Raw genomic sequence first — 25,081 nt, 5'->3', positions numbered from 1 at the left:
TCTTAGTTATTGAAAAGTCTAGCATCTTTTTAAAATATGGTATGTGAGAGGAAGCATTTCAGATCAGTGTTTGGGAATTGAACTGTTCACCTCCCAGGGGTGTGAATAGAAGTCAGTCACCAAATCTCTCTTACATGTCTTTGAAAATTTGTCCTTTAATGTGAAACACTGCCAAAGTCTGCATTAATGGTCAACAGCATTCTAATTTAGAATGATCAAGATACTAAGTAAATGTGGCTTTATTGTTATTAGAAACCCCTTTTGTAAATGCCTGCTACATCAAGGATCTGGTATTGCAAAGGTGAGGAGCTGCTTGTTGTCCTGGTGGGGGAGTCTGATCTGGAGCTAAGAATAAATGTAATCAGGTCTGGATATGCCTCAGTGCTTCTCAGATAGCAAATGAACAACATACAATTGTTTGATGGAAACACCAAACAAATTTCACGTTTCTTAGAGAAATGTCGTTGTGTTTTCATTAGGTAATATACATGCAGCAGTTGCTGGAACTGAAAAAAAACTGGGTTTTTTTCTTCTTAGACTAAAACTTACTAATCTATGCAATGTGCAATGTGTATCAGGTGTTAGTGCCACTGGGAGGACTTGTTCATCAAATCTGGTGTGAAAGCGATGTTGCTGCCTGTTGAAGAACTTATTTTTCTAATCTGTTTTCACTTTTCAACCAGCTCACAAAGATAGCAGGATCTTTTTGCTCTTCCAGTATGTGCTGAATCCACTACATTATTTCAGCTCAGCTCACAATAAACCAGAATTCCAATGTTCAGACACAGTGATTTATTTTTGAGGAAGATAGGGACCAGGAAAAGTTCAGTCTTGAAGCTTCATGAAACTCTCTTTGCATTCAATAACAACCAAATCAGAATATACCTTGACCTCTTCTCATAAGTATTTCTCTTGGTTTTTGTTAACATTTACTAAATATAAGTATTTTAACTATAGACACATATTTAGATTTTTTTCAATTTTAACATTATTTATTTCTTGGGTGTTGTACCTGATTTCTTAGACTAGTCACTCCTCAACTACAGGGTTTAAACCTATGAGTTAGCTGAATATGCTAACCACCTGTTTTCCTTCAACCCAGAAGGTGTAAGAAGTGTAAAGAAATACATGGATACAGTCTCTTCCTGGAAGCAACAACAGGACAAATTTCTCCTGTAATTCATGGGAGGACTTCAGTGAGGGGGATGGTACATGATATCTTAAAGGACATGAGATGACAACTTACGCAGTTAGTTTAATGATGCATGCACACAACTAGGGAGTGCATATACTGCAGTCCTGAGTAACTGATACCAACAGACAGCATTTGCGTGTGCCACTTGCCACTTCTTGAAGCATTAATGCTCCGTAACTTGTCAAACAGCCCTTAGCACAGGACCAAGAACATTACTGTTCTGACCAGTAGGCCAGATGTAAGTTCACAGATTATGCATCAGGAAGATTTTCAGTTCTTTGGTCTCATAATTTAGGGGAGGGTATCACACAATTCCTTTATTTTTTAGTTGGTTGGTTTTTGTTTGTTTTGGTTTTTTGTTTTGTTTTTTAGTTTTTGTTTCAGTACCTAATAATGGCTGTGGCACTGGCATATTGTAGCATTTTGCTAGAAGTTTTTACTCTTGATATATAGCTAGAAGATTTATTTGTTTCTGTATATATTGTGGCTGCCAATGTGCTTTATATACATATATGTGTAAGATTTGGATTAAGTTGTTCCCATGTTATCTTATTAAAATCACAGAAGAGCAAGGAGGCTTTGCAGTATTCATGTTTGGGGGGAGATGGATATCACCATATTATATTGATTGCAAGGAAGAAAAAAGATAATTGCAGAATGAAGCATGCTTTGCATATGTTGAAAGGTCTGGTTACAAGAGAGCTGAGCACACATCTCCTGAAACAGTGTTCTTCCAGGTTCTTGCCCCCTTAAGTGCCCTGTCCTTCAGTGATGAGTTTATAGAGAATTCTTTGATATCATTTATTTACCTGGTTGTTATCAAGAAAACTATGTGAACAAAAATGAGTGTAATTGCTGCCAAGACATAACCACACTGTGTTTTAGTTTACTTACAAGTGTATAAATGTTGATGTTATCCATTGAGAAGGTGAAGTTGCACTGTGGGTAGTCATGTCCACAACCCAGAGTGAATTTACTTACTAAAATCTATAAATAAAGTAACATTGTTTTAACGTGGTAGCTTATGGAATGCTTCTGTAATTAATCCTTAGAAGCAAGAGCATCTTAAGTGTTGATGAAATTAGATGTGTTTGGAAGAACAATTGATCCTATATTCAGGAGTTCATGGGGATTTTTGGCAGAACCACAATTTGGCAATTTTCTGGGATTCTGATAAAAGCCAGAAAACATCCTCTTTAAAAAATATTATTAGTTCTGGTTAAGGCATTCAGATTACAGCTGTCAAAAGCAGGAATGGGAAATTAATTTTCACAGAATCATATAGGTAAGAGAAGACCTTTAAAATCACTGAATTTAACCATTAACCTAATACTGCCAAGACCATCATTAAACTATGTCCATAAGTGCCATCTCTTCATGTCTTTTAACTGCAACCAGGGCAGCCAGTTATTGTCATCATATTTCAAAAGTCTCATACTTTTTTGGTGATTTCTCATGGGCAGCTCCTCACAGCACTGGTACTCCTTCTTCTTCACAGCACAGCCAACAAACTTTATCTCTCTTCTCAACCAGCTAACCCACTCTTTTGTAACAATCTCCTTATTGGACACAGCTGTGGCCTGTTAAGGGCAGGCCTGTTCCTATTCTTTGGTGATTAGTACCGCTGCAACTCCTCAGATGTGAGACTGCCTTCTGCACTATCTTTATTTTCTTACATTCTATCCTTCCACAGCCACTTCCAGTGCTAAATAACTCTTTTGATGAAATTTTTCATCATTTCCAATCTAAACCTTCACTAGGGCAGCCTGAGGCCATTTTCTCACATCTCAGATCACATCTCACAAGGCAGCACTAGTTGCCTGGGACAAAAGACCAACTTGCGCCTGGCCTATAGCCTCCTTTTAGGCAATTGTAGAGTAATAAGGTCACCCCGAGCCTCCTTTTTTCCAGGCTAAACACCCCCAGCTTCCTCAGCCAGTCCTCACAAGACTTGTACTTCAGGTCCTTCACCAGCTCCATTGCCATTCTCTGGACACACTCCAGCACCTCAGTGTCTCTCTTGGAGCGAGGGGCCCAAAACTGAACACATGATTTGAGGTGTGGCCTCACCAGTGCTGAGTACAAGGGAACCATCCCTGCCCTGCTCCTGCTGACCATGCTATTGCTGGTACAGGCCAGGATGCCATTGGCCTTCTACACACCTGGAATGCTGCCTGGGGTTGCTGTGACTCAAGGGCAGGACCCAGCACTTACTGTGATTGAACCTCGCACCACAGGCCTTGGCCCATTGATACAGCCTGTCCAGATTCCAGTTCCCTTTGCAGAGCCTTACAGAATCACAGAATCTTCCCTCCAGCAGATCAACACTCCCACCCAAATTGGTATTTTGCAGTCACGTAAAATGACTGACCATTCATTTGATCCTGTTGTCCAGGTCATCAGTGAAATTATTGAACAGAACTGGCCCCAGTACTGTGCCCTGGGGACCACCACTGACTTCTAGCTCCCAGATGGATGTACTACTTTAAGCCTAGATTTCCAGAAGGTTTTTTACCCAGTGACAAAAGTGTCCAAGCCACAGAAACACAGTTTCTCCAGGGAAATGCTGTGTAAAATGCCATTAAAAGCTTTATGAAAGTCCGGGCAGACAGCATATACCCCCTTTTCCTTATCTACTAAGCTTGTCACCTTGTTACAGAAGGAGATCCTGTTGATGGAGCAGCACCTGCCTTTCACAAACCACTGCTGGCTGAGCCTCATTGTGTCATTGTACTGCACATGCTGTTTGATGACACTTGTGATGATCTACTCCATGACTTTCCTTGGCACTGAGGGAAGGTGCCACTTCCCCTGGCACTCAATATGACAGGTCTGTAGTTACCTGATTTCACATTTTGACCCACCTTGAAGATGCGTGTAACATTTTTCAACCTCCATTCAACTGGGACCTCCCAAGTTAGCCTGAACTGCTAGTAAATGATGCAACGTGGCTCAGCAAGCTCTTCCACCAGCTCCCTCAGTACCCCTGGGTGGATCCCACCCAGTCCCATAGATTTGTGTGTGTCTAAGTGGTGTAGTAGGTTGCTGACCATTTCCTATTGTGTTGTTGAGGCTTCATTCTGCACCCTATCCCTGTCTTCAAGCTCAAGGGGCTGGTTCTCACAGAGCAACTGGTATTAAAGACTGAAGCAGAGCAAGCATTTAAGTACTTCAGTATTTTCCTCATTCTTTGTCATTAAGTTTTCCCACAGCATCCAGTTAAGGATGGAGATTCTTTTTAGCCTTACTTTTGGTATGAATGTTTACAGAAACATTTTTCATTGTCTTTTATAGCAGTAGACAGATTACATTCTAGCTGAGCTTTGGTCCTTCTGATTTTCTCGCTGCATAACCTCACAACATCCTTGTAGTTTTTCTGAGCTGGCTGCCTCTTCTTGTTAAGGTGATAAACTCTCCTTTCTTTCCTGAGCTCCAGCTAGATCTCTCTGTCCAGAGATAATTTCAGTTCATTTTTGTATGTATCACATTGCTCCATCCAACATTTTCCTTCATTTTTTTTTTGTCTACTAGTTCTTTTTAAGTGGATGCCACCTTATCTTGAGAAAAAAATCAAGCATAGAAAAAGCACCACTAAGCAGTGAATTTTTTAACATACCAGTAGTGGTACCTGAATCCTTAACAGAATTTTGTTGATACTTATTTCAAGTACCTTCCTCCAGCTGAGGACCTAAGAAAGCCCTCACTGTGAAGAGAAAATGAGGAGATTAAACTCTGTCTTTCTTTGTCTATCAGTACTTTAAATTTGCCACTCTCAGGAGAGAGAGGAATGGGGCTCTTGAGAACTCTGACAACCAAAGTACTTTACTGACATTATTACAAAGGCTACAATTTCTTATTGTGTGCACCTAGATTTTACAGCATCTAAAATTGTTATTCCCTGTTTTCTTTGTTAAAATAAAAAGAACAGGAAAAGCTCCTCATTTTAGTTACTAGTATTTGAAGAGAAACCTGTCAGTGTGATAGCAATGGAGTTTAATAATCTGTTAATGAAATAACCCACAACTTTTTTAAGTGAAGGATTTCTTTGCAATCCTCTACTATCCCAGGCAACATATGATCACTTCATATCCTACAAAATTATTAAGTAAAAGTTTTAATATCATATGACCCACACTCTGTTGTATATGCACTCTACTGTATACACATTCTCTATACTCTGTGCATGCAAAGCTGCCAATTCTATCTGCTTTTATCATGGACTTACTGAGATTTTGCGTGATCCTTCCTGGCCTACATACCCCTCACAGGGGTTTGAAACTCTGAAGGCATTTATAGCCTTAATAATTACCTAAGACAAGGTGAACTAATTGGTGTAATTTTCAGGTGAATGAGTTATGATGAATACAGATTTTCCCAAAACAATTGTGTATTATTAGATAAAAGAGAAACAGAACATATTAACTTCATCCTCCTTTGAGATGCAGAACAAACGGGATTTAGCTGGACAGTTTTTCAAAAAATTATTTCCTCCAGGCTAGCTAAAGGGAATACTAGTTGAAGACTATAATGTGCAGTTATTTTGGTGGGACTTTTTGCATGTGCAGATTAGAAAAGGTAGCTCACTTTTGAGATCTCTGATTGTCAGTGCTCAGGATGTAGTTCCAGAACAAAACCTTACTTTTTTTCAGGAATTTCTCTCTAATGACTTTGACTGTGACTACTGACTTCCACTGGTGCAGGAAGTGTGTGTCTGCATTTGTGATAGTCAGCTTCTCAGTATCTGTTATGTTAATACTTTTGCCTCTGCTTTTGAAAAACCATAGTTCTTGAACAATAGACATTTTGAGATACTGGGCTAGCGTGTAAGTCTCGAGAGCCTATTCAATGCCCACCTGTATGTAAAAAACCAGAAGTTTTGATTCTAGCCTGGTAATTCCCAAGGGAAATACTAGGGGCTGTGTTCTTCTGACAATCTGTCTTACAAAGAAGACACATGTTACTTTTCTTCGATCAACCTTCTCTGCCATTATACATGACTGAATTCCTGACTAGCATTCCAGCATTTTTTCATAGTGATTTCTCTTCTGTATACCTTTCTCTCTTTATGTCTTCTGACAACTCTTTTCTGCTTGTCTACCTGTTCAAATCAAAGTTTTAAATAGTAATGTTTGTTGCATCTTTGTGAAAGATCTGCTGGCATACAATAATTGCTTATTGTTAAAGTTTTAATATAATGGCATGTAAATCTGTAAAAATTGGTAAGGAAATTAGAATGGCAGAATTTGCACATTTTCTGGGCAATCCATAGATTTTGGGTGCACTCCATTACTGCCATCGCCAGCAGTTTCTGAGAAGGCGAAGTAGGAATGTAATTAATTTCTGAAGGTAGCAAGAGGCTAGATTGCATTTGGTATAAACTTAGTCAAAAGTTGTGGGAGTTGTTTTTATGTTGTGTGAAAAAAGACATAATGAATTATAATTTGTTTAGCAACTTTCTAAAAGGTTTCTTAACTGTGACATTGAGTGTATTAACTGAATAATGTGCAATTCATGTTGGGCTGGTACAATTGTTTTTTGCAACATTACAATACTGCTGTGTAATTGAACTCACTACTCAGCAAGTTGTATGATGTGATTGTTGACAAGTAATTCTGAAAAATTTTGGAAAGCAAATTTGAGAGCTGCATGACATAGCTCAGAAAAAACTTAGGTTTCTTTTTCTGGCTTGATGGATTTGTAGAGATTGTATAGGATTTTACATTCTTGTTCCGTGAAATACTCCAATAATTTTAATATTTATATATGTTATGAAGAATTTACATTGAGTTTGTGAATAGGGAAAATTTATTTTAACACATTTTTGTTATTGTGAACTTTTTCACTAGATTTACAAATGCTTATACACAGAATGGTATGTTTTTTACATGTGAATAATCGTTTGCATCTTCTGAATACCAATACAAATTAATTCCTGTTTTGAAAACTGTGGTCTTAGTAAGTTAAAATCAAGCTATTTCAAAACCAAAACCTAAGGTCTAAGGCTGCAGATGGAAGGTTTTTTTTCCACTTTTTAACTTTTGGAGCTACAAGGCATCAACAGATGTAGTAGTCTTATTTTAATCTAAAACTTGTTGTACAGTACTATAACTCTTGATTTAAGTGAGTCAATTTCACTTTATTATGGAGAACATGAATAATTTTTCTGTTGCTCTTGCTTTTTTGTTTCCTATTACAGCAGAAAGACAGGCAACTTAATAGATAAGCATAAAAAATGAATATTGAACAGATTATAGGCAAATTAAAGCCTCAAATAGAAGTATTATCTTTGTACCATTTCCTTGTAGAATAGCCTTTCCACTTTATGATGAAATGCTTTATGGATCCTTAACAATAATGATGTTTGATGAGTTGAAGGTAATGCCTCACAGGAGAGGTAATGTATAATGCCTTGTAGGAGAAACAAAATGGAAGATAAATCATTACTTTGCAGATCATGTTAAGATGGCTGACTTTGCAGTGAGGCAGGTGAGAGAAAGAAATATATTAAAACATTTCTTATGTTTGCAAAGACAGTGTGTGTCCTTGTCCAGGACCACAATGAGTACAGCTGTGATGAGCCTATGGAGCATGGTGAAATCACTAGAATTTGCACATGAATCTTTGAGATGAGGTGGGACTGCTGGGATTGGGATAGGAGTGTTATTTCACCTCCCTCTTCTTTTCTGAGGAAAGCCAGGAATTGCAGAATTTTTTCATCTGTTAGTTTACAATACCGTTGTGCAGAAGAAGGTTATTACCAGACTTACCGGTGGTCAGAGGAGGAAGTGTTGGAAGACTCATATTTTCCTTTGTGTCTGTGTTGCATAAGGAGGGGGCGGGAGCAGCACATGATCTGGACTTTGTACTTATGTGACTGTAACAGATTTACAGGGAGCAAGTACACAGGTGGGCAGGATAGGAAGCACTAGTGTAGCATTCAGTCTCATCTGACTTTGGTCTAAGCATAAGATAGGATTTTCTGCTGCACTACAGAAGCCTTGTTGCTCGTAGCTAATTAGACATCTGGGTGTCCATGGCAACTTCAGCTTCCTCCTGCTGACACTCAGTTTTGACCCATAAGAGTGTATTGTGCCCTTTAGTGTCCTCTCTACTGTGCCTTATTGTGATGCCCAGTATGACCCTGGACATCCTCAGTCGCGTTCTCCAGTGGTTTGAGTTTGTTGTCTTCTGGGCAATTCTGTGTCTATCAATAAGCATTATACATGATGTATAATGCTAATTATTATTATTAACACTTCACTGAAAGGCAATGCAATGGTTAAAATAGTAACTTTCTAAGCTGGATAGAAAATAAGACATTTTTAGATTTATGTGAGAATGCATGGTCCCGTTTATATTCCAGTTTTCTTTTGTAAAGGATGTATTCGCTTCGTAGGAGAACATTCAGTAATATTGTAAAGACAACATATTATACGTCCATTTAAAGTATTTTTATACTCCCATTTTGCGATTCAAAGCTAAATTTGTTGAATTACAGTAACTATTCTGTTAATCTGGTGATTTCACTGAATTTATACCAATTCAAACCCGGAACTGCACTCCTGGGAATCAGGCCTTCTCTTTCAAATGCTAATGCACTGTGTAAATTGCTGTTCCTGTTTAGATAAAAATCTGACTGTGACAAATTAGCTACCACTCTCCTTTCCATTCAAATTGTCTTGGAACATATGAGACCTAATTCTGTGTTTCTAAAAATTTGCATCAACTAGTATATCCTATCAGCTTTGGAAAGAGAAACAGTTCGACAGTCTATTGAGATTAGTGGTTGTTTCAGAGATTTTCCACAATTTGTTTCTCCACTTGCACTTTAATGGTGTTGGTAGATATATTCAGTGTTTGCAGTTGTGATGTGGTATTTTTCTGTATGATCAGCTTTTCTAAATTGGAGGTATTGGTTGTAATTGCATTAGTCATGCTCCTTTTATGAAACAATCACCAGTGAGCGGGACTGTTGAAGCTTAATCACTAGCATTCGTGTTGAAAGTTGATATTAGCTGAAAGAATGTAGGCAGAGAAGAAAATTTGGAAGTTCTTTTGCAGAATGGCCTTGGAAAGGCCACTTCCTGATGTTCATCTGGTTTTTGTTGGTACAGGGAGCACTATCTAATTATGTGTACCCTAGTAGCAATGAGGTAGGATAGTAAATTTAACTCAGGTCCTAATTTAAGGGGAAAATTTAATAGCTAGTCCTGCAGTTCAGATGGAGTAACCATGAGGACTATTTCTGTGCAAAAGCCAAATAATCAGGCCGTTTTTCATGTTTAAAATCTAGGGACTAGAAACTCACTTGAAGTCTTACCAGTGAAAATCAGATGTGCTTAGCATGTTTTGTCTGTGTTGTGAGAAGTTACTGTTAATTTTGTGATTAACAGAGGCATACTAATTTGTTTTAAATTGAAATGAATGTGTTATGAATTCAGTTTGCTGTAAAGTGCATTTCAGTTTCTCAAATATAAGAGGACAGAGGTTTTTGGTGTTTTGAGTTTTGGACACTGTGCATTAAATTAAAGTTATTTTTCAGAAACCATGACATTTCTAGGATAAAAGTCAATACAATGGCTTTCTCTCTGCAAATTGTGGTTAGATAGACTAACAGTAAGATCTGAACTATTCTTAGCTATTTAAGAAACGCAGGGGATGACAGAAAATGAACAATTTCTATTTCTCTGATTGATTCTAACAATATGTATAAATTTATGAACACAGCATGATTTAGAGTAAAAATATTATGTAGATAAATAGGAAAGTCAAGTTTAGTGCAATTACAGAATCTGAGTTTTCTCTAGTCAGTCTTTTCAATATCTGCTTCTCTTTGATCTTTGCAACCTCAGGGCTAGATTATGAGCTTTCAGTCTGCCAGGAGGAGGATTAAAATATTGTGCCATGGCCCCTCTGCAGCAGGGGTGGAACAATACAGAAAGGATCTGTTTCACCAGGCACACTATAGGGCTGAAGCCAGGCTTCTGCTTACCTCTGCCTTTTGCCGTTCCATCTTGCTTGATTGCATGGAGAAGAACATACTGTTAGAAAGTTGGAAGAACTTTCTAATACAGAAAGCTGTGGCAGCACTATGAAATGGATTCTTACACAGTCTTTCTGGAAAACTGCTGTTGAGTGATTGAAATATGTCTTCCTAGAGGGTTATGGTGTCATATGATACAGAAATAATGAGTGACTTTGAAAGATGAGAAATGCATTCAGCTACAATAATTTTTACAAATACTGTATTTAAGCTAAGATGGTTTCAACCATCTTTAAACTCATAGCATCTCAGGAAAAATATTCCCAGTCAGGCTCTGTATTTTTATTCTAATATTTTTATTCTAAGTGAAATAATTTATTTAATTTCTGTATATTTTATTCTCTTACTATGTTTACAATGCCATACAGCAGAAAACAGATTAGAAGTTTGTACTAGTTCACAAAACCTGTTGCAAGAGTCACACATAACCACTTTTAACCTGTGTTGTTTATGTCAATTATACCATCAGTGGTATTTGACAACAATTTCAATAAACAGTGGAGCATTTTGTACCTTGTTTTTGAAACAAAGAAAATCAGGAAGTGAAAGCCAGGAGTGTCAAGGAGACTCAGAAATGTTTGCTAGGGGACACTGAGGAAAATACCACAATTTGAATACAATTTAAACAAACAAAAATAATTTATTTTGGTTACAGTCTAAACCAGAATGATTTGAAAAATAGCAAACTCAGTGCAGTGTCTACCAGTTAAACAGATAAACAGTTCTATTAATATTGAGGAAGATAAAGCAGCAGCTCCTGAGGTTGTTCACAGGATTGGGATTGCTCAGTTAAAACATTCCTGAAGACAGAGGTGCCAGCCAGATTTGATTTCTGTCTTAGTTAATGCTTGATGACAGTTGACTGCTCTGTGTTACGGATTTTGTAGAGTCATCCCCCTGGGAAATGGGTAGAAGAATGTTACTGATATGGTAGATTTGACAATTACTTAACTCGTTCCTAAAGAATTAAGTGGTTTAGAAAAAGAGGAGATTATTCTACCTGTCTAAAAATTTACTTTAAAGTTATGCCAGTTGTTGAATGTAAACCTCATGTTTCTAGATAGTGATATAAATGTCATGGGTTTGACATTGGCTAAATGCCAGTGTACCCATGAAAAATCATTCACTCATTCTGTTCTGCTATAGTCGAGCAGAGGAAAGAAGAACAAAAATTAAAGGAAAGAGGGTTCATGAGTTGAGGTAAGGATTGTGAAGAAAAAACTTTAAGGGCAACACAGGCTCAAAAACTTAAAAGATGGAAAGAAAAAATTAATTGATAGAATTAAAAGAGGATGATGAAAATTGAAATAAACATTTAGAACACTTTCCCCCCCCAAACATTTTTTCTCTCCCACCGATAGTGCAGGGAGACAAATATGGGGTTTTCAGTCAGTCACTTCTGAAAATCTTCTTTCAGTTCACTTAGGGAGAGGAGTCTCTTTTGCTATGCTGTGGGATCCTTCCCACAGGAGACAGTTTTCTATGAATTTCTCCAACGTGGTTCTAATTTTCATGAGTAGCAGTCCTGCCCAACCTGCTGTAACGTGAGTCCCTCCTATGGGCAAAGCAGTTTTCCCACAACTGTTGTTTTCTTGGGCCATTAGTTCACAGGGTATAGTTTTTAAGGATGAGCTGTTCTAGTGTAAAAGCAAGGGTCCTCTTCCTCTATCTCTGGAAGCAAGGGTTTTCTCTCTCTCTGTTCATGACTCTCACCAGATTGCAGCTTTTCAGCATCCACACACTCCAGTGTGAATACATTTTTCTCATGGGCTGCAGGTGAATGCTGCATCCCCCCAAGCACTTTATGAACTACAGGGAAACAGTCTGTTGGGTTATAGTCCTCACCATGGCTTGCAGAAGAATCTCAGCTACAACACCCAGCGCACCTCCTCCTACCCCTCCCTCCTTTTCACCAGCCTTAGTCACCATGTTGTGCTCCCCGCGTGTTTTCACCTTTTCCTTTTTTCTCACTTGGGAGAGAATTGCTGTCCACAGGTTCATTTATTCCCAAGTTGTATCAAATGGAAAGTTTCTATAGAGTTCTGCAACACTGAAAGGTTGATCCTGACTGGGCTCTACATTGGGGAATTGTTTCTCATTGCTGGTCATTGGTCCCTGCCAGTGCCGCAGGAACTGTCCCAGCTGCCGTGGTGCCGGCTCCATTCAGTGCCTTTCCTCATGTGGGCCATTGAAAAGGAAAAGCTGCTGCTGCCGCTTCTGCCCTTTTTGTCCACAGCACAGCACAAGTGGCTGAGAGAGTAAAGTTAATTGCGAGCCATGCTGGGATGGCAGCCGCCACATGGCTCCTGGTGCCAGTCGGGCATCCTGGCCACGTGGCCACTTGCAGACTGGGATGGCAGCAGCCGCTTCTGGCCTTGGCTGTTCCCAGCCTCAGTCTCGGGGCTACTTGCAGCACCAGGCTGGCCCCTGGCCGCATGGCTAGGAAGGGAGCTGGTGGCCCTCCTGCACCCCTCCAAGGAGAGGGAGGAAGAGGAATTGCATGCCTTTTTTCCTTCTTAAATATGTCATCACAGAGGTGTTGCTAACTTCTCTGTTTGGTACAGCCAATGTGTCAGTCGTCAGAGCCTTTAGGGATTGCCTCTGCTGGACATAGTAGTGCTGATGAGCTTCTCTCTCAGAAGCAGCCTCTGTGGCTTCCTCCACCCCCATGAAAAAGGAAGTTGCATTATCCTAACACAATAGGGAAAAAATGTATGCTTATTCAGATGAGTTAGTGGTGAATATGAATAATCGTCAAGAGGGAACCACTTGCAGAGAATATTCACATTTAATACTGTATACCATATTTTTTTTTCTTCAACATCTTTCCATCTTTTGTTGGCCTTCTCTTTCTTGCATAGGAAAAGAAAAGTTAATATTTATTGTATTGGGGTTGTTTTATATATATGAATTTTTAGAGCTATGTTCAGGAAAATGTCTCAGGAAAATGTTCATTAGCTTTAGAGAAAGGTCTTCAGACTTTCTACTTATGGATTGCAAATGTTTTTTACCTTGTAATGTTTTATTATTTTCTCCCCTAGTAAGCTCACTGTAAGAGCACAGATGTGAGAACTGAGTTTCCTGATCTCCCACTCTGATCTGATCAAAATGAATATTGATATTATTCATTCTGATAGGAGACCTTCTACAGAATGCTTATGCATGAGGGGGAGGCAAAAAGCAGCTTTGAAAGCAAGCACACTAGTCTAAGTTGTCAATTGCAGGATCAAGTTGGGGATCTTCATCATCACAACTCATGAATGCTCTCTTGTGTTAGGGTGGAATCACCTATTATCCAAGCAATTAACAAGAAGCAGGTGATGTAATGGACCCCTGATTTGAATGGACTAGTGCTGGTGATTTTCTATTAGAATATTATTGTTTTCTGCAGCAAGTTTAAACATTTGTATACTGTTGGGTTTATATCTCCCATAAAAGATGCTATATTAGCCACATTGTCCTATTTTTAAACAAGTTTTTGAGATACCATGACCAGTGCCCTCCTCAGCAGTAGACTAGGGGAGACCAGGCAGCTTCCTGTGCCACACTGACTGAACTCCTTCTCCACAGAAGAGAGTCTCTTTCTCTGTGCCTAGCAATGACATGATGTGGTATAGAATAACCTCCAGGCCCTATTCATGGCCCCTCCTCACTACTGCAAAAATTAACCCTGTCCTGGTCAGAACGAGGACACCATCAAAGAAGGCATCTAGATCAGTCAGGCATTATTTGCCCTTAGCGAAGCCATGCTGGCTGTCTTGGCTCACCTCCTTGTCTTGCATGTGCCTTAATACGTCTTCCATGAAGATCTGGTCCATGATCGTCTTATGCACAGAGATGAAGCTCAAAGCTCTGTATTTTCCTGACTCTACTTTCTCCTCATTTGAAAAATAGGAGAGATGTTTCCTTTTACAGTTGCCAAGTACTTTGTCTGACTACTCTGAATTTTCAAATATGATAGAGAGTGGCTTGGGAAAAGCACCAGCTATTTCCCTCTGGACTCTAAGTTGCATATCACCAGGGCTCATAGACAGTACCTTTTCAAGTTCATCAGGTGGAATCAAACCAGTGTATGGCTTACAGTGAAAGGAACACTGATCCTGCAAGCCCATATAGAGGTTCAGGTGGTAGATACTTGTTTTCAGTTGGCTCCTTTGGATGAAATCTAAAAGAAGTCAAAGGCTCTTATACTCTTGCAATTTTAAAAAAAAATTATTGAGTTTGAGATTGCTGATTTAATAACCAAATAATCAGGGGAACATTGTTGAATAAAATTGTAGGCATCCAAGGTACATCAGTTTTTGATAGCTTAGAAGAATAGTCTCAATAGTTAGTAAGTTCATCTTAGACCAGAATATCTATACCTCTTTGCCATAATTTAGGAATGCATTTAAATGTATTTGAAGATATTTTATTCAAGTGTCACAATTGCAACATTTTAAGCTTCTGGATTCCAGTGCATGCTTCAGGTTCAGTCTTCCTTCTATTTTATTAGTGTGACTCCACAGTTCCCAGTCTGTGTGAACCATCACCTGCCACTGCCACTGGATTTGTTACTTGCAAATTCTGTGTCCGGCCTTAATAAATCAAACCAACCTCTCTGGTAAAAAACCAGAATATCAGAAGAAAAATAGAAAAAAATGTCTTCTTTATCTGCAGTGCTTTGCATGTGAATTCCTTCATGACAGCATAGAAGACAACTCCAGTATTTCAAAATGGATTTCCAACATCTATTGCAAATAGATTGCTTACTGTTTTAGTTTAGTGTATATAATGAATTCCAAAATAAATGTTTTCTAAACTCAGAAAGTACTACCTTTAATAAACACGAAAACTTTCAAAATTTTTATTATTATTATTATTATTATTATTATTATTATTACTTTCAGGTTATGCTCTTGAAGTGTCTTTTTGAATAGCTGTAAACCTAACAGTGGGGAGACCATATCTCCAGTAATGTGTCTAATTATAGTCTTAACTGCACAAGAAGGCTGTGGACATAGAGGAACAAATATGGTAAAAGGATATGAAAGTGGTGGGAGGAACTGAAGCATCTGTGATATGAGGGAACTGACAGAACTGGGACTGTTCAGGAGAGCAGTAGATTCAGAAAGATCTCGTCCAAATGTGTCAACGTTTGATGTGGGAAGTAAAGAGGATGAAGCCACACACTTCTTGGTGATGCAGAATGACAGGAAGAAAGACATCAGGTACCAGCTGAAATACAGGAAATCTCTCAACACAGGATTTTTCTTCACTTAAGAAAATACTCTTTCACTGTGAGAGTGGTTGAATGCTTGGATTAATGGCCCAGGGAGGCCTTGAAGCATTCATCTTTAGAGACAGCTAGTCATGGTTGGAGTTGGAGCTTTGAGCTGTGCAAAAGCAGGAATGTGAAACTGGACCTGTAAGTGAATTGTATTTTGAGTACAGATGGGGATGCTTTGTCCATTTCTATAAAGAAGGTAATACATTATGTAATTGTATGGGAAATGTGCATGGTTTATAAGCTGAATGTAGATTGAGCCCACACTGTATGTTATTTACAGCTGTATGGGGATGTTGAAGGATTGCTATACCAACCATATGCTGTCTGACTTTTTGTTACATGAGAAAAAAGTGAGGTTGCATTTTTGCGATTTTGTCAGTCTAAGAAATGGGTCTTATCATTCCCAAGAAAAATAAATTTTAAGAATTATTTGTGCAGTAAAAAGAGAATCTCAAATGGTTATGATCCTGTGAAAATAAAAGGTAGAAGTTCTGTTAGGAATGAATAAAAACTAGTACCAATTTACCAAATATTGTTCCATAGACTAAGACATTGTGATGATACATGAAAAATGAGGTTGTCATTTGTCTAGTTATTTGCATGAGGACTCTAATTTTCCAAATGAGCAATTCCATTAACTATCCTAGAGTCCATGAGCTTTTTTTTCTTGTGGAAGTTGCAAAGGGAGTAATTCATGCTGGGCTTTTGTTCTTGGAAAATTAATGTTAGGCTTGACATTGTTGTTAGTTTGTTTGTTTTCAGGAAATTTATTCCATTCCATGATGCATTTTAAAAGTTCATTCAAGACACTTAGCCAAGACTCCTTTTTTGCACTTTTGCAATAAATAGATAGCGGAAGAAGTATCATAATGACAATAACCATTTTGACAGTCATCACTGAGAAGAGAACAACCAAGAACATAGTCTAATTTAATTTATGGTCGGAGCCATGGTAGCATTTAGTAATCCCTGTCCCCTGCAAAGTCATAATTATTCTACTGCAACAGCCATCCTTTCCCCTTTCTTCGTGCCTCTCCTGAAAATATTGAGAAGGGTAATACAGTAATTCCACCTATTCCAAATGTATGATGACGTTGAAAGGATATTTCTTTCTGTGTTTATCACAGCAACCTTTGCCAGGCAAACACAAGGGCATATTTTAAAGCCTTTTGCACAACACCTGAGGGGTGACAGAGACAGTATTGTCGTGCAGGGAAGTGTTTCTGTGAAAATCCAGCTTTTAATTTCTTTTATCCCATGTTGAATCAATCTCATGGATTAAGATACGTGTGATAAAAATCAGTTTATAAAGGTTGGATTTGGCTAGAATGGTATTACATCAAGATAATGTCCAAGTGAGGATCACTGGAGTGCATTTTTGCTCCCATATTTTCTTTGTCATGATGATCATTAGCCTCTGTTGGAAGTGAATTGTTCAACTCAAGGCACAATTTTTTTTTTAAGTTTTTCTACATAAATCTAAGAAAACAGTGATACTATTGTGGCAACCTGAGATAGCGCCAGGTCCTGTCACTGAGGCTGTATACCTGAGTCCTTGTCTTTATCTTCTCTCTTCCCACTGTAGACCACTTAGGAGCTCAGGTAATGTAATCACTGAATAAGTTCTCTCACACCCAGGAGAATACCACTCAATTAGCATTAATTTACATGACAGGTCTTGTGATGTAGTCACTATGAAGTAGAGATGCCTTTGTTGGAGTGAGGATTTGAACAGAGAATTGGAGAGCCCAGATGTGTCACATCATTTTTGTATTCTTTGTCTTATTTCCTCATGTGAGCACCTGCTGTTACAAGTGTATGGTTGCCATGCTCTGAAAATGAGTCATTTAGATCATACTGAGACATAGGGACAAAAGAAACCATTACAAGAACATGCTGCAGCTACTGATGCTCTGACATGCTCAACAAGTCAGGCACAAAAGTTGACCAAACCATGGGAACAAAAATGCTTTTATATCCCATGGAAAAAAATATTTCCCCCTAATATTATTTCGCAAGCATTTGGATTCTTTTAGTGTTTCTCCATCAGCTACGCAAAAAACTCATTGGCATTTATGGTTTGATCCATGTATGTTTCAGTCAGCAAAGATAGCATCCAGCAAAAAATGTGCTGTGGTTAACAAAACATGAATTACTTGGATATGTAAAAGAGAAGGTGTTGCACATATGCAATTGCACTTTAGTGATCCTTATTTTCAATGTGTGTTAGAAATTAATTTTGGTTGAAGTGTATCACAGTTGCTGATAGCTATCTGATTTATGCATATGTTGTCTTGCCAATGCAGCATCAAGCTGTAAAGAGTGTTTCTCTGGTCAGTATTTAATTTTCATAAGGGCGAACATTAGCATTAGCCTGTTAGCAGGATTATAAAACTTGAAACACTCATGGTAATAAATCTTTTCCAATTACCGAGTTGTAAAAGCATCTTACTGGTAATTTCAGTGCAGTGGTTCACTCACTGATTTGAGAATCCATCTTCCTTTTGAATAGAGCAGAGATTGCCTAAGGCTGGGTCCACCTGCAGAGGGAGAGGTTGTCCAAGTGAAATGGCCTGATGGAAAACTGTATGGTGCAAAGTATCTGGGAACAAATACAGCTCACATGTATCAGGTGAGTATTTATGTTTATTACCACACGCTTGCTAGAATGTCTTTATTGTAAATTGCTCCTTTGGCTCTAGCATTGGAGTGGCCAGCCACACTTTGAAAGGAAGAAGGCTGGAGTGTGAATTCTTATTGTAAGTGTAGCCACACTTTTAACTAATATGTAAAACTTTCTAACCTGGTAGCAAGTGCTGGGCACTGTTTGGGAGAGAAGTTTCACTTGGTCTTACAAAATCAAGAAAATTACTTGCTTTCTTTAAGAACTCAGGTAAAGAGGTGGAACATTAAGATTGAAAGATGACATTTGTTATTTTCTGCAAGTTGTTTACTTTCATTTTGTAAGTTCACGGCTAATTATACGATTAATGACATAAAATTAAGTATTGTATGAGCCTGCAATGAACCTGAGGCATTTCATAAGAAGTTGGAAGGGAGGACACTAGGAAGAAGAGCAGAACGTTCATTTGTCTGAGGCATTTTTTAATTAATTAATCTTAGGAGCATTTTATCCTCAGCAAAGGCAACAGGGAACTGAACACTGAAGGCAAAGCTAAAAAGCTGACTTCTGATTTCAGAGTAACAAGTACTGGTTTTTTTGAGCTTGCCTTTGAGAAAAATCAGTCAGCAGCTTTGAGTACCTAAGTGAATGGTGGAAACTGCAATAAAACAATCACAATTATAGTAGCACTTCTGAAAGAATGAGAACCTAGATCCATTTCTTTTATATATATGTAATCATTTTCACTTATGTAACTCTTTTCATCAGGGGGCCTCACATTACTGTACCAAAATGGCAAATTTACTATTATATCTCTAGATAAATTAAGGCACAGGGAAGCTAAATTACTTGTTGCATTGACCTTCTCACTTTTCCAATGACTTGCAATCGAATTCAAGTGCTCAAATGCCCAAAGTCTTGAACTGGTCTCTAAATCTTACCTCGTCCCTTATATTTAGCAGCTGTGTTGTGAAGGTCGAAAGTTCTTTATAAAGTATGAAGATTATTTTTCTATAGTAACATTAATCTTCAAATCATTTAATCTTTTCAGCAACTAGTCTTCTGAGGAATACTGTGAGGTAAATTAGATGAATGTTGTTGTCTTTCATATTTGAAGGAATTTGACTTAGTCAAAACAAACAATATCTTATTTTAGACCTTTTGAACAACATGATGAAATGAGTTTTGTTTAAGGAAAATGGATAAGCATGTGGAAGTTCAGCAAGATTTAGAGTTCCTGAGCATAACAAACATAAATTCCTGTAAATTGCCTCTAACAATCCCTGTCATGGGGAGAAATGACAAAGTTTAAAGATTAGAGGGAGTCCATATTGCAATACAAAGAACTATAGAGACAAGCAAGTATTTTGTCTTCAGGATGAGAGAGGAGGCTGCCTCTGGCCACAGATAACAAAAAGTTTATGACAGGAAGGGTGCAAGATTAACTTCAAGACATACTAGTAGTTCTTCCTCTGGTCTTTCTAAACAGTGTCTAAAAGCTCCCAGGACTCACACATACACAAAGGTTTATTTTCATCTGGTGTGATCTGTGTTGCACCTTTGAGATTCTCTTATCTAGTCATTTGCATGATTTCTTAGATTTCATAAAGCAAATCGGTTCTAGTTGGAAAATTCTGAGAATTTTTGTCATGTTCATCAGACATTTGTACCAAATGCAGCAGTACTTGAGCATGCAGGAGCTATGGCACAGTGCTCCAGAATTTGTGTCATACAGTTTTCATTAGTCAGCCAGTATCCTACACAATCCCTAAGCAGAGCTAAACCTGCCAAATGAAGCAGGTGCTCAAGTGAAATTATATGATCTACATCTGATTTCTTGATGATTTCTGATATTGAGGTTCACAATTGAGTTAGAGTTTATTAAATTATCCATTCACTTCATTAATTGCTTTCTAACAGCTTTTCCTTTAATTTATGATGTGCTTATAAAAAAACTCATAAAGATAGTAACATATCACACAGTACAGCAGCAGAATCCAAGTGAAATAACTTACTTGATAAAATTGATGATTTGAAATGTAGGATCTGCAATCTGAATTGAATTGGAGCTATTAGCGATTGTGGGTTTATATTTTGCATGAATCATGATACTACTGAAAGTCTTAGAGAAGCTCTTGTGTTTACTATCAAGTGTAGGCAAATTATTTCTAGTGTGATATGCTGGATTATACCTAAAGAACTTCCACTTACTCTTCATTGTAAAAGTGCAATATATTTCATACTGCAAGCATGGCATTCTCTGGTATGAAGTATTTGCAACCTACTGCATACTATAAAAACAAATATACTGACCATTTAAGAAGAGATTTTCTTGTCACATGGAGTGTCAGAGTTAATTTCCTACCCAGTTTTTTCACTAGGGATGCACAAAACATTATTACCAACTGCATTATGCAAAAACATTACCAAATGTATTGTGCAGGAAGGAGCAGGAATAGCAGAAAGACTGTTCTTGCACCCTGGATTGCCATCATTTAATTAAACAAGCTTAAGGCCAATTGACTTTTAAGTTCCTCTAACATACTTCTAACAGAGTAGCCTTATGGGGTTAGTAACAGGAGCAGAAAGGAGTAAGGATGACTCTTGTGACTTTGTTATCCATTTGTGTACTCTATGCATTTTAAATGCATTCCAGATTTGTGCAGCCTTATTATTGCAGTGAAAATATTGTTTTTAAAGAAGTTAAAGATTATAGTCTGTATCCTGGCTTTTGAGAATGGATATATGGATTTTTCCGCTGTTCACATATTATCTGACATACTCAGCTACAGCAAGCTTTTAATTTGAAAAAAACACAGTCCATTTACAAGTTCAAATGCATGATTGTTCATTTGTATCTGTAATAATACTTTTGATAAGTCAGTATTCTGTGTTTGTGGTTGTGCTTATTCTTCTAGTCAAGTGTGCTGTTGTCATTCACATAGTCTCATTAAATCACCTAATTTTATACCAAAATTTAAATTATAGTTTCTGTGGGACCTAAACTGCAGTCACAGATAATAGCTGAAGTTCACAACTGTTAGATGAAGTATTAAACTAGAGGAAAAAATCAGCAGCTACTGAAAAAGCTTAAATGCTTCAAAGCCTCAGCATTTTAACATTCCTCACACCTAGTTACATTTCCTTTCTCATTTTCTGCTAACAGGGTTCATATTGGATTAAATCTAAACCTAAGCATGATAAAGCTTTTCATCTTCTGAACAGAGCATTTAAAAGAAATTCCATCAGATTCAATAAAATTCTGTTAACTGGTATTTCCTTAGTTGTCACTCACACTTTCTTTTGACACGGTCTTCCTCAACCTTGAATCACAGGATGTTAAAATTAATTTTTTATTTATCAGAAGCAAGTAAAAAATTAGATACAAATAAAAATGGCACAAGGACATTTTAATATATCACTCCTGCAAAATAATGTTGCCTGTCTTGTTACTGTTCAGCATTCCTAATCTAAAAACTTCTACTTCATTATATATGTGTCAGTGCTGATTTTGAAGTCTCTTTGCTCAGATATTATTTTCAATGAGGTACGTGTTGCAGTTCCGAAGAAATAACATTTTTAAGGTTTCAGCATAATTTTATGCTAAAACAGATAGCAAAATGTCTGTATATAAGTCTTCTTTGCTTACATAAGTATTTTCAAACATTTCCAGGAACTTCCTGCAAGAGTTAATTATAATTTTGTTTTCAAATTCCCATTTTTTTTCAATTAGGTGGAGTTTGAAGATGGTTCTCAAATAGTAATGAAGAGAGAAGAAATATATACACTGGATGAAGAGCTTCCTAAGAGAGTAAAAGCACGTTTTGTGAGTATTTGCTGATGCTAACTCTAATACGTATACATGCTCAAAAGACCAATAACACTATACTAGGATTTATGTTGGATTTTCAGTTTAAACAGACTCATGTTTTGTGAAGCCTGTGCTCTTCAGAGTGGCTAAATCAGCCCAATTAGGATGTGTCTCCATTTGCTAGTGAGATGGTTAGTTGTTCTTCCAGTACAGGCAAATGCTGTTGTCAGACATAATTCTTTTCTCCTAAAAAGGACGTGTTTGTTTGATCTGTCAGATCAGAAATGACCAAGTTAGTAAACATTTAAATTGACAGACATTCTCTTATTTCAGTATGCTTATATCAGGTATTATTTTTAAAAAACTTTTCAGAGCTTTGTGATTTTAAAAGCCTTACTTTAATAAAAAGGCAATTAACTTCTTGTAAGAAACAATATAACTGATCAAAACTCATTAATGTTGCTGGCAGGATTTATCAGCATTTCACAGTCTTTGTTTTAAAACCAAATCTTTGCTGCTTTTTTTTAAGTTTCCTGCTGTTTCAAACAACATCCACCAGCTACAATTTTATGTATGTATGCCTAGTGGAAAAGTGTTGAACTCACAGAGAGCATAACTCATAGAGGCTGAAAAAGGAAAGTAGCTCCATACATTTGTTCGAGGAGATGACTGTTTTTACCTGTTTTAAGACAGTTCTTTCTGATGCAAAATGCATTGGTCAAATATTCTAGGTTAAGAAACCTTTATGTCAGTGAATTTGGGATATATGCACAAATCTTTCAGTGTCTTGACTAGGTTTAAGATAGATGTCTTGGAAAATGTTAAAAAATCATTTAATGGGTTTTTTATTATACTTGGAAAGCATAGCATTGCCATTTTTTTTGTTTAGAATGCAAACTATTGCAGTGTAAGGATAATAAGAACAATAATAATAATAATAATAATAATAATAATAATAATAATAATGGGGTTTGTTGTGCTTTGTTTTTAAAATTTATTTTTTAGAAAACAATGGGTTTTTATTTATTTGTGTATTAACTTCATTAGGGAGCTAACTGTAGATTAAAAACATTAAATTTGGTCAGCTGAATAAAAACCACCATAGCTGTTATTGAGACTTCTGCCTAATTTTTTACTAGTGCCTTAAATTCTAGAAATATACAGGGTAGTCCTCAAGCCATGCCCAACACCTCCTTCCCCTCCTCGTGCTGAACACAGTGCCAGTTAAAGATGGCCTATGATCCTGTTCCTATCTATTGATGTAAAAGACACCAGTTTCTTCTAAATTATGTTTTTCTTAATCTTGGGAATTCTTCCATGATCCAGCAGTGTAAGTTGGTCTAAAATATTTTGCCTGATTCTACCCAAATGGCTTGCTGTTTATTGTTCCACTGCTTTGTTAGTGAGGATTCCCAACTGGTGTAAATGTGATGACAAGTGACCAAACTGTGACCCTGATTCTTCGCAAATTAGGCAGTGCCCTGGCTTCTTTTCAGGCATCCATGACATAGTACCTTGCATTTAAAGCTTTCCTGAATAACACAAGGTGGTGAATATTACATGATACTGCTAGGATCAAACCTGCCCAACAGTTGCATCACTTCCATGTCACTGTTTTGTCACCTAGAATTATCATGACTGCGTGATCCCTGGATAAAATCCAGACTTAACAACAGATGTTAGTTACGTGTTTCCAATAAACACTACAGACATGGAGAATTTAATACTGAATAGGACATGCAAAATATGGAAAGATAAAAATTCTATGTATGTGTAATTAATGTCTGGATTTAGTCTACAGCTTCTGACATGAGATTTGAAGACACGTTTTATGGAGCAGATATTATCTTGGGAGAGAAGAAAAGGCAGAGAGTATTGAGTTCTCGCTTTAAGAATGAATATGTGGATGATCCAGGATACCGCACCTTCTTAAAAAGCTCATTCCAGAAGAAATGCCAGAAAGGAATGTAAAGGAAGCAAGAGAAGAGCAAGGGTTCTTGATTAAAAAGCATGCAGCATTATTTGCTATTGGGTTTTTTAATTGAACACTCCATTTTACAGTGAACTAATCCATACACCAGCCTTGTAATCTGAAGTACTTGAGTTCTGATTTAATCAGTTAGTGTATTTAAGAATTTGTAATATTTTGCATTATAAAACCAGTGGAAAACAAGAGAGATTACTAAATGATATGCTGAAGAGAAGTTTCAGTCTCTCATTTAAATAACGGGTAAAATTCCCTTTGAATTCTTTGATTCACAGTTCTGAGAAGGAGACATTTTAGTAAACAGAAGTAATGTCAGTGGCTCACTTTTTTCTACACATAGGAAAGGATGTTAAGTTCAAAAATAGCAGTTTTTATAAAACATTTTTAAAACAAAACCAGGATTGTACAGTACTGAGACCAAAAAGGCTGTACTTACTTTGTGCAGTGCTTTTACATTTTTATGTCACTGCTGTTTGCACTAGGATTTGTTGTGGACTCAGCTATTGACTTAGATATTTTTGGCTTTTAAGGGAGGAATCTTCAGCACAGAAAGGATATTTTGTATATTTAAAGAGACAGATTTTGGCAGTTATTTTTAAACATGTTTTTAATAAGTCTGTTAAGAATAGCTACTTGTAAAATATAAATTTCTTTCACTGTGTGTATGAAAATTAGAGTTTAAATCTATATGCTTAACAGCCTAGTTTTGAATGAATATATTATAGCTTTTATTTTGAAATAATGTTCTAGCAATGTAATAATGTTTTAAAATAAATAAATGCTTTACTACAATTGCAACATTTTCCTGTTGATGTGATTTTGAACCCTATTGTTTCATACATGTAGGAATCAAGAATATATGCTGTATTTTTCTGAACACAACAGAATATACACAAAGATACTCACATAGCTTAATGTTAAAATGCAGAGTTGATAAGTACCATACTTTCATTTCTTGTCTTTCTGTTTCTCTTCAGTCTTTGGTATCTTGACCTTTTTCAATGTTTCACAGAAAGCAGAAAGTCTGAATTTGTCTGAACACTTGGGTATGTGAGCCTAGAAGGGAGCGTTATCAAAATGACATAATCTGTTTCTTGTAAATTGGACAGTCAGCAGGATTTCTGACTGTCTGCCACAGGAAAAAGAGCCCTCC

General features: G+C 37.2%; 1 protein-coding gene across 4 annotated transcripts in view; it reads left to right on the top strand.

Annotated features, from left to right (window-relative positions):
• Positions 1 to 24,726, top strand: part of KDM4C (lysine demethylase 4C) — a 247,259-nt gene extending 222,533 nt beyond the window's left edge. For all 4 annotated transcript variants that reach the window (XM_059873485.1, XM_059873486.1, XM_059873487.1 and 1 more), the window contains 3 exons: positions 18,020 to 18,139; positions 21,864 to 21,956; positions 23,736 to 24,726. In XM_059873485.1, the coding sequence (XP_059729468.1) occupies positions 18,020 to 18,139; positions 21,864 to 21,956; positions 23,736 to 23,912 (390 nt within the window). In that variant the 3' untranslated portion in view covers positions 23,913 to 24,726. The remainder of the gene's footprint in view (positions 1 to 18,019; positions 18,140 to 21,863; positions 21,957 to 23,735) is intronic.
• The last annotated feature ends 355 nt before the right edge of the window (positions 24,727 to 25,081 follow it).

Source organism: Haemorhous mexicanus, chromosome Z, assembly GCF_027477595.1.
Source record: "Haemorhous mexicanus isolate bHaeMex1 chromosome Z, bHaeMex1.pri, whole genome shotgun sequence".
Taxonomy (NCBI): Eukaryota; Metazoa; Chordata; class Aves; order Passeriformes; family Fringillidae; genus Haemorhous; species Haemorhous mexicanus.
Note: the sequence above shows the minus strand (reverse complement) of the source record. Positions and strands in the feature narration are given on the sequence as shown.